This window comes from Fulmarus glacialis, unplaced genomic scaffold, assembly GCF_000690835.1.
Source record: "Fulmarus glacialis isolate BGI_N327 unplaced genomic scaffold, ASM69083v1 scaffold35939, whole genome shotgun sequence".
NCBI lineage: Eukaryota > Metazoa > Chordata > Aves > Procellariiformes > Procellariidae > Fulmarus > Fulmarus glacialis.
The window spans coordinates 1-10,522 of record NW_009234517.1 but is presented as its reverse complement, the minus strand read 5'-3'; the positions used below and the strand labels follow the sequence as shown (position 1 = coordinate 10,522).

The 10,522-nt window shown below is 44.5% G+C and overlaps 1 protein-coding gene across 1 annotated transcript; it reads right to left on the bottom strand.

Annotated features, from left to right (window-relative positions):
- Window positions 1–1,568: 1,568 nt before the first annotated feature.
- Window positions 1,569–5,148, bottom strand: SUSD3 (sushi domain containing 3; the record flags this gene model as incomplete). The annotated part of the gene is made up of 3 exons (XM_009585673.1): window positions 5,136–5,148; window positions 3,217–3,405; window positions 1,569–1,716 (listed from the first exon to the last, which is right to left on the bottom strand). Coding segments are annotated over exons 1-3 (350 nt in total), but the record flags the coding sequence as incomplete, so codon positions are not given.
- Between the last annotated feature and the right edge of the window lie 5,374 nt (window positions 5,149–10,522).

Genomic DNA, 10,522 nt, shown 5'->3' with positions numbered 1-10,522 from the left:
CGCTCTGCGGCACGGGCCGCGGGTCGAGCAAGTTTCATACAGGGATGTGTCACTCTTTCTCACGCGACATGGACGGTTTCTCCATCACCTCCGTTGCTTTCTGACCGCGGGGCCAAGCCACACAACGTCTACAGTGCCCCCAGCCCCCCCCAGGAGCGGGGCTCAGCGCGGATGGGCCGGGATGGAGCCGCTCCCTCGGGAGGCAGCGAAGGGAGGACAGAGGGTAGCAGGGAACTGAGAAGCTCCCAACAACGGGAATCATTTTGTGTCCTGATGACAGAACCAGGTCAAAACGTCCGGTGTGAAGGGCTTTTCTTTCATAAGAGAAAAATACCAAGTCACCAAAGTCATGTCAACAGCTAATTTGGACAAACCTCCATTTTAAAACAAATGAAAAACAAGGACTTTGATATGAATAGTCTTACCAAAAAGAAAAGCGGCGATTCCAAAAATGCCAATCAACCCTTTCATTTCAAAAACTATTTCATGCTATCAGTGAAAACCTAATTTTATGAATGACACCAAAGACTTTCTTTTTTGCCTCACAAAATCCTTTCAAGGGAAGGAGAAAATCTATATTTTGGTTACAATCAGATTTCAAAATGGCAGAATTTCCCCCCTAAGCTAGTTCCCACGCAGCTTTAGATAAAACACAGCTCGGAGCAGAGAGACCTTCACTCGTGCCCTCCCGTCTCCCTCTACTCCACCACTACCCCACCTCACTCCAAAGCTTCTCTGAAGCACAAAGAGGCTTAAAATCAACCAGAAGTGCAGCTTACTGTCTGCAGAGCAGGCATCAGCGGGACAGGGCGCAGCCACCCCGCTGAGTTACGAGCAGCGGTGGGAACAACGAGCAGGAAAAGTGGGAGGGGAACGAAGAAGAGGTGCCCATGGAAAGCCTTCTGCAGCAGGTGACTTTGGATGGATGCTCTCATGAACAACAGTGGCTCGGCTTGAGCGTACAGCCAGATGTGGTCACGCAGCCACCCTTCACACCGAGTTTTTCTAATGGACTGGATTGGCGAATTTTACTTCTTCCCATGCCTGTTTATAATCCTGCCTGCCGTCTTGCACTTCAAGCCAGAAGACAAAATCCTACGTCCTTCCAGCACAGCGCTGCAACAGCTTTTAAGTATGCTTTGCAGGTGGTGAGGGCTTTGACCGTTTTGACATGGGTGGATTAATTTTCCCAGCAGTGTTCAGGGAGAGCAAAGGAAAAAATGAAACAGAGAGAGAAAAAGGGAAAACACAGCCAATCTTAAATAATTCAAGGAGAGAGAGACTGGGCCAGCAAATAAGACTTGTATGTTCAGCTTCTGCATAATCCTGGGTAAATCCAGATCTGTCCAGGCCCACAGAAGATATTAACAGACATTAGGTGCCTAAATAGTCTTGAATTCCAAATCTTTCTATGCCTAAAGCCTAACCTACAAATTAAGGATTTTCAGTAATTAACACCGTTGTGGTGTTGTGAGCATCAAGTCCTTTGAAGCTCTCTGCTATCACAGCACTGGGGTCAGTATGATGTACAGCCTTACACCGGTTTTAAAAATCTTTTCTTGACATACCTTTGAGTCCTCCTCCTTTCACTTTTCTTCACACACTTGATAAGACAACAAGTTAAAAAAGCCATGGACATCAGCAGAATGACGGCACAGCTCACGATGGAGGCAATCACTGCGACCTTAAATCCAAAAGTCTCATATTTTGATATGGCTGCAGCAAAGCAAACACAGAAGCACGTTTCTAAGGTCAACCCATGAATTTATCTTTCACATTTTCATTAAACTATGTTGAAGCCTACCTGATTCACAGTTCTGCTAATAATAGCTCAGTGAGGACTTTCACGTTAGTATGTGTCAAGATACCAGAGTATCTTGGCTTCAGCTTAGAGCAACGCAAGCCTCAACTTGGGCTATTTTAAAATCTCCTGTTTATAAGCTACTAAAGAATTGTTCACAAGTATTTCACCACTGCAACTAATTAAACACAATGCCTTTAGCGCTGCAGTAGCTGAAAAGCACAACTTTGTCGGCATATCAAATGCAGATGAGCTAGCAGACTCTTATAAGCAATTGTTAACAAGGACTCAAGCTGCAAAAACAAACACTGACAGGGGTAAATGGGTTTAAAGAAGCCCTTTAGAATAAGGAGAGTTCCATATAATTACATCTTATTTGGCAGGCAGGGAACAACAGGCCTTCCTCTGTTTGGGGAAGGACGCAGGATGGAAGGGACAGTATCTGCAGGGCTGAGTGTTCACAGTGACCTGATGTTGGAAGTGAATTATCCAGGCAAAAGGAGGAGAGGGAATGTGGTGTGGCACAGCTAACGCAGATCTCTGCCAACTCATCTGGAGCACTAAGCATGTCTTGCTTCAAAACTCATCTAGTTCTTCCAACGCCATGATGACCAGCACCAGAAATGGTTCGGCTGAGCTCCACACAAAGCTTTACAGTTCTGCAGCCTCTGGAGGGGAGGATTTTTCCCATTTTTCTTTAATGGAATCTCTCAAATGAGAGATAAGAATAGCTGAGTTCATGAGAGAGCGGTAAGTGTCTAAATCCATCTACCAATGATTTAAAATTATACAAGGTCTGAGACACAGACTGGGATTCTCAAAGCTCGGAGGTACCATGTTTTGCTTGGGCCTACTTCTAGTCAAATTACTAACAACCTTATAATAAATAAGAAGGAACACAGTGAGAAAGGTAGTTAATGTTGTTGCCATTCAAACATTATTTGTCAATATGGCAACTTTCCCATGCGGCTACCCACAGGCAGCAACCTAAAATTGTTCAAAAAATATCGCTCAGTTTCTTTTACAGCAAAAATATCTTCAGAAAAGAATGCCAGAAGATTAGAGGGTTTGCAAATATGCTTGCACATTAGTTGGTCACATCTATACATTTTCTAAAGAAGGGTACAGCTTGTAGCTACAGAGCCACAGTTATTCCGGGTGCAACACTACCGGAGTTGGTGAAGTGAGATCAGGCATAAATCCAACCGAGTCTTTTCTGTGTCATGATAATGAACGATGTCAGAACACATATGGAGTGCAGTTACATTCAGTGGGGGCAATTTTGAAGGAAATTGAATCTGTCTTTTTCCTTGCACAGATGTCTAGAATTAATCTGAATGTTGTAGGAGACAGGCAGGACAAAATAAACACAATGCAGCCAGAAGGGACTGGGCATGGTTTGGAAAAAACCTTACGCTTGCAGGAGGGCACTCCGGCTGTCCACTGGGTACCGTTCCCTTTCCAAACGCAGGTGATGACGCCTGGTCCCTCCAGCTGGTGCTCGGCAGAGCACTGGAACGTTATCACCGTCCCCACAGCCGTGCCGTTGCCGTGAATGATCTGTAGTGTGCCAAGCTGGGGAGGGAAGACGCGGCTGCACTGCCCTGCAGAACAAAAACAAAGCGAGACAATGCAGCGCCAGAGCCAAAAGCAAAGGTCCACTTAAGTTTTATTGCAATCGGATTGTAAATCAGTCCAAGTTAATGGTCAAAACAAATAACAGACCTCGGGGTGGGCGATGCTGACTGCTCTGCCAAGTACCAGCCCAAGGCCAAACCCCCTTCGGTGCCATTCAACAGCTCCACTCCCCTGACCCCCGGCGCAAAGGGAGGTTTTACTCATGTTGCAACATTATCTACTTAGACTGGTACATATTAAACATTAAAAAAAAAAAAAAAGTCATTCTGTGAGTGGCGTGGTCTCCTACGGATTCCTGTCTTGTTGGTCTGTGTGTTTAGTTAAGCACTCAGGCTGGCATCTTCCACGCTGGGAGTACTCACAGCATATCTTCCCCTACGCAAACCTTCCAACATCTAATGGATTGATCACATATTTCAGCATTGCAGTCTACTTGGTAGCATCTTTTCATGATCCTACAGAAACTTCCTATCTTTCAAGAGCACGGCACCTCTGTTAGTCTTGGCTGAAATGAGCCAGCGGGTTCAAAAGCCGCTGTACAGGGAGGGGACAGGGAGAGACATACACATACAGCACAGCTACATTCCACGTATCTCTATTTTCAAGTGACAAACTCTGCTTTATAATATATCATTCATTTTCAGTACATTTTTGTTCATTCAGCTTTTCTCCCTCTATTTCTTTGTCGTTCATACAGCTGTTTTCTGAGTCATGGAGCTGTTCGCCTCTCGGCCACCTAATGTCAGCCACTAACTTTACACATTGGGTTTTACTGTCACAAAGTTCCTTGTTTCACACTCATTTTAAACACAAATTTTAATGATCGGTCATTAAGACGACTTATAATATCCAGATATACTTCAAAGATAACAACAATAAATACACTTTCTGGTTTTGTACATGTGCACTGACAGAATCTGGAAACTGTTTTACATAATCCTTTTTTTTTTTTTAATTTATTAAATACCAGCACTGCTTCTGCATCAGAGCCCAAGTTCCCTATCTGTCGCTGGATTTCCAAATGACTTCAGCAGACTCAGAGGCAACTGGGTCACTGCTGAAAGACCAGAGTTGCAAGCACTATGATGACGCACAAAAAAATTAAAAGGGGGTAAACATGCTTCCCACACCTACAAGCAAAAAGAGGTGTAGAGTTTTCATAGCCTCCTTGAGAACATCTTGACAGAATCACATGTCGATAGCAAATCTATTTTATTTTTAATACTAAAACTGCCCCCTGATCACTAATTAACGTTAAGCTTCTGTGATCAAACCGCAGCAGACAGGCTTACTACCTATCTTCAATTTACACTCTTAAAAACCCCAGCCCCCCGGAAAACAAACCCAAAGAAACCTCAGCAAAAGACCAAACAAAAGCCACAGTGACAATCACCAGTCTAATCTACTAAGTAAATATGTACTGAGGACTAGCTTTTAAAAACATGCCTGTTTTAATTCCATGCACATTATTTCTGTTTGTTTTGCCACTTCTTCCAGTCTCTTACTATGGCAGCAATTTGCCTCAACAAGAGCAAATATTTTCTAGAGCATCATTTCCCTTCATCTCGTGTCCTTCCCTCCAACATCCCGTTGCTGGAACACACGGGGTGTGTGCATCGGACAACCTTCCTCCTCACTTCAGATGAGCATTACGAGTTTGGGCTTTTCTTTTTACCTTAATCACTCAGAGACTTACCATGAAAAACCATTGTCCTAAGCTGCAAAATACCTACCTTTTTGCATTTTACACTTTCAAGGCTATTTTTACATACCGGATCACATACTTAGAGTTAACGTCAGTGACAATTCCAGCTGCGTAAGACGCAGAAAGTAATTCAGAGCCAAATTTCATTCAAAGTACATCTGCCGAGCCACCATAGCAGCCCTCGTTAGATGCTTTCAGCAGACTTGCCAGTTTACCTGGCCTCGTTATTCAGCCTCTGCTCTCCAAAGAAGAGATCATTTGGCACTGGATCCTTTCTTTCAAGACATACTTCATTTAACCCAGCATTGACCACCCTGAGTAATGCGTGCAGCTGTAGCTGGTTCAGGTGCTCTTGACCCTTTCCTGCGCTGTCCTTGCCCAAGATGGTATACGCCGAGTGACTAAAACCTCTGAATGTCAGTGACCTTGTCAGCATTATTCCTCAGCCGTGGATTTTAAAATATTTTGCTTCACTTGAGCACTACAAAGATTTCTACCAGCCAATGTCCCATGAAGCCGTGGATATTTCCTTGCTTTGGCCAGGGCTGTGACAGCATTGTCTCATCCCCAGAGGCTCATTCCCATATGAACGTACTTGGGGCAACCCCAGAGGCTCATCTTAATGACAGCTAATGAGAGCTAAACTTTTGAAAGCTTCTATACTTGCCTTTACACAGGTGCTGAGCGGAAAGTTCATCAACTGCATTTCATGTACCTGCATTTGGCCAGAGTAGAAAGACCATTTCTTCTTCTTCTTCCAAGAGCTTTTCAACACAATTTCTTCCCACCAAAGTCAAAATATTAAATGTGTCACTACTTTTTGCTTTTTACAAATGCTTTTATTGAAATGCATAGATGGATTTTTGCTGGTATGACTTTGTGAATTTTATCCAAGTTTGGATTTAGTATCTCTGGATAAAATTTGCCCTGATTTTCATCAGCAATGGTCTTCTAATAACTCATTTGTAAAATATCTCCTGCAAGCTCTAGACTTGATACGTGTCTCCAGTGCCTAGTTCCCATTACTCCTCGCTGTTGTTCTCCGCTCCCAGGCTCGTGCTCTGCTTACACATCCAGATACTGGCTACTACTTCCAAGCTCAAGAAGAAAACTCACTTGCTGATACAACCTTATGAAGCAAAGGCTGGAAATATTTTTTCTTATTTCTTTTTAAGTCCAACAGAAGTTGTTGGACTCTCACTTATTCATTTTACTCATGGAAAAGGACTAACAAACTGCCTTGTCCGCTCTGCGTACCATGCCACCATACAGCATCAGCTCTGGTGAACTGGGATGACCATCAGCCATCAGCTAGCCAATTCCCTTCAGGGCACAAAGAGCTGAACACCTTCAGGTTCCTGCAGCTACTTCTGCAGCTTCTTGTAAGCAAGAGATGATTTATACAAATGCATTTCTTAGCTTGGCTTCACACTAAGATACCCAGTGTTCAAAAAGTATCTGAATCTGCTGCTACTGTCTGCCAACACAGAAGGGCATTGGCTACAGCAAATAAACAGATTATTTCATATGACAAATAACTGTCCTCAAAGGAAAGACACTGAAGTGTAGCGTACTCCATAAATTTTTAATTCACCCAAACCACTGTGTTCAGAAATAGCCACATATGCAATTTCCAGGAACTGAAAAATAAACTGTAATGCAAGAATTAAGACAAAATAATCCAAAATATCTCTTCTCATGCACAGCCAGGATTATCTGTATAGCAAAATCGATTTGTCAGAAAGAGTTACCATATGGTTTCATTGTCAGCAAGCTGCGGATTTATGTTTTGCTGATAAGAAAACAGAAATGAGAGAGCAACCTAGGCACGCTTGCCCATTAAACATTTCCTGTGCTCCTTCCATAGCGAAACATAGCGACTTAAAATCAAATACATCGCGTAAGTATATACCAAAATGATCTAAAACACAGCAATGATTACCTGAAAGCATGTCATCAAGATTGCCACTTGCTGTTTGTGCAGAAAGGGAGCAATCCGTGACTTTGCCTCATTATTCCCATACACACGTAACTCAAGCCTTTGCATTGCTTATTGTTGACTATTTAATGCAACTAAAACACGCTGGAATGACCAGATGCCAGAAAGAGACAGAACATTAGGTTCTATAAGCCCTGCAGAAAATAAACATGCCGATATTATTTCTGCAAGTCTATTTTCCTACAGAAATTCCTCAGAAATTAGTGTCCCTGAAGTCACAGGCATAATGTTGAACATCCGCAGCAGCCTCACAGAAGAGCTCTTGGAAGAGCTCGCTATGTCAAAAAGCAAAAGAAAAGCAGCTAGAAGTGAAATATGAAATAAAGCAGATGTAGTAAAGCATCTTGTGTGAGTGAAACCGCCTCGCCCCGGCATCAGTCCCCTTGCCACCCTCTCAGAGCTGGCCACGAATCCTGCCAGGGCTGGGCTCTTCATTGCACGAAGTGCAAATGGCTACCAGAAGGAGCTTATCCTCCCACTAGAAAATTCAGACACTGGCACGGCTTTTTAAGATACCAGTGTTAAGCATGACACCGACACAGCAGTAAAAGAGGCGGGGGGAGGTCCAGGCTCTTGAAGGTGCAGAGCTTGAACAAGGTCCCCAGCTGTGCCGCAGCCAGCGGGAAGCGTGCTTACGGAGACCTCCTTCTGCTTGGTGGCACCGGGTAGTGACCGGCTTCAACCTTTTCTAACAAAAGCACACGTCAGCAATGGCATGACTTGACCTTTTCTACCTATTTCACTGGTTTCCGAGCGTCACTATAAAGCTGAGACGCTGGAAAGCTGTTACAGACCTGTCTGCCTTCCAACACGCAGGCATGGCCCTACAAAGTTATTCCCCTGGGAAAACTGGGTTTCCGAGGTCCAGGTATGGCACAAACCACGTGCACCAAAACACAGCCCTCTGCACACACGACTGTAAGGACCACCTTCGGCTCGGCCACCACTGCCCAGGGGAGCTTCTCGCTCCGGACCCTGATGGAGACCTGCAAGAACTGCAACAGCAGCCACGCAGGCGGCTGTTCCGCGGGGCCAGTCCCATGGAGGAACCATCTGGACAACTGCGGACAGTGAAACTTGAAGGTACCTACAGAAGACATCTCTCAGAGCACACAGCCTGAAAAAAGAAACACAACTTGTTAACGATATGTGGGTCTTGCATCTGCCTGATTTCAGCATTTCCAAATGAAAATACTCCCTATAAAACACTCTGGGTTTCTATTGAAAAATTAATTTTAAAATTGTGAAAGAGGGAATCCAACTTCTGATCATTCTCACAGGCCACCATTAAACACTCGTGGAAATGCTTTTTCAAAAAAGCTCATTCTCCCATTGATAAGGGCCAATTAAGAGAGAAGGAGGGAAGGAGAGAAAAATGGTATTTGAAGCGAGTTTCTTTTTGTGTTTACACATCCATACTCAAATGAGCTCTCTGCTCACACCTGCGTTACAGCAGGTACCTTAGGCTTGCTCCTACCAACTTCCCTCATTTTTTTTCTGTTGTCTGTTTTGCAGGTAAAACTGATTTTTCAACACACTGTTTGCGACCTAATTAACAACATGCAATCATTCTGCAGCGTGAAGGGGTGCTGGGACTCCCGCGGCAGGCTGAGTCTCATCAGTCGCGTTTCGGGCAGCGTTGCTTTCCTTCTCACCACGTCCGGGGTCGCCGGTGAGGCGGGGGCCCCCAGGACAAGCGAGCACATCTCGGCACCCTGCACGCCTCCTCGTGTACGGCTCGTTTCAGTCGCTCCTGCGACTTCAGTTCAGCCGTGGCAGCGTTCGGGCAGCGGCTGCTATCGGACAGAGCAGGGTCCTTCCCGGCTTGGAGCAGGGAAGGGTGCGCGTCCAGAAGAAGAGAGGAGCAAACGCATCCAGAGAAAAGAAAGAAACAGCACAGCGTCGAACGCCAAGCAGCTCTGAAACACAAGAGGGGCAGGAGCGCCCACCAACACGACCTTTTCAGGTAAGCGAGCAGAAGCGCGGAGCCAACCACTGCTGGATGCTGGGGACACTTCAGTGGGAATATGGTCCTCCTGAGCCTCATCCTCCGACCGGACAAAGCTGGTGTGAAGCCGGCGAGGAGAGAAGTCGTGGGCAAGGCATTAAATCACCCCATCAACACGGCCAACGCGGAGGTGAAACAGGCACTGGTGCTGTCCCCTGAGCCATCCAGAGCTGCTGGGTGGCTGCACCCCTTCACGCGGGGCTCGTTCCACAGAGCAGCCATCCCTACATCCAGATGGGAAAATACACAGTAATGTATTGACCACTGTGCGGTCCTTGACAACTCAGGGTGCCCTTTGGTGGATGAAGGATGGTAAAGCCTACTTCAAGGTCTTTTCATGCCTGCTAAGGTAGCAAAAATTATCAGATAGCAGCAAATTCTTGACTTCCATCTCCAAAAGAAACCCTTGCGCTGCGCTGCTGCAAAATCTTACATCCAAATCTGAAGCAGACAAATTCGGTTCATCTCTCCCTACAATACTGAGCCTTTTTCTTTTCCCTCTCCCAGCATTTTTCATCCGGCTTTTGAGCTGCTCAGTGTAGTGAACAAGATGTAGCAAGATTTAGGAGTCAGCACTAAACACCTCCCAACCCTACACTGACATAGTAGAGGGCTGCAAGCAATTTTAATCCATGTAAAATCCAAGCTACATATCACCCAAGTGCTAGATTAGGGTTTCATGACAACATGTGCGATCCGCTCCTATTTCAAACATAAACAACATGTAGGATTGGTGTAAAATCATTCTTATTCATGTCTTTTATGTTACTCTCTTAAGAGAGGATTTGTTCCAGTCACCGAACTGCCATCTCCATGATTGATGTTTTTTGCCAATTTACATCAAAGTCAGGTTATTCTCATCTGCAGATTTTACTCTTGGATCTAGCAACGAGGGCAATACTGAATATTTCTCTTCTTATGGGAACAATTAAATGAGAAAAAATAACTAAATGAAAAATGAAGTATTTGATGAAGTCCCCAGTAAAGCAAGAACAGATGCTTTCACGCAACCGACAGATTGGGTTTTCTGTGCTTTATTAGTCTGTTTACCAACAGAATTGAAAAAATAGGTTATGACACTTCTGAAAAGTTAATAATAGCACAACTTTCAAGAACAGGAAGGATCCATTAAACCTAAAGCAAATTAGAAGCGTTCATCTATTTATCTCTTCACCATTACTTCCATATTAGAAAAAAAAAAGTAATTTTATCTCTGTATCTATATATATCTCTCCACTATGGAGCACACCAGAATTATGCGCTGTTCCCAATTAAAAATTACCCATGGAAGTGATGCCAACAGTTGCTTTCGTGACTGACTGTTTACTGAATGGAGCTAATATTCATAGAATCATAGAGTGGTTTGGGTTG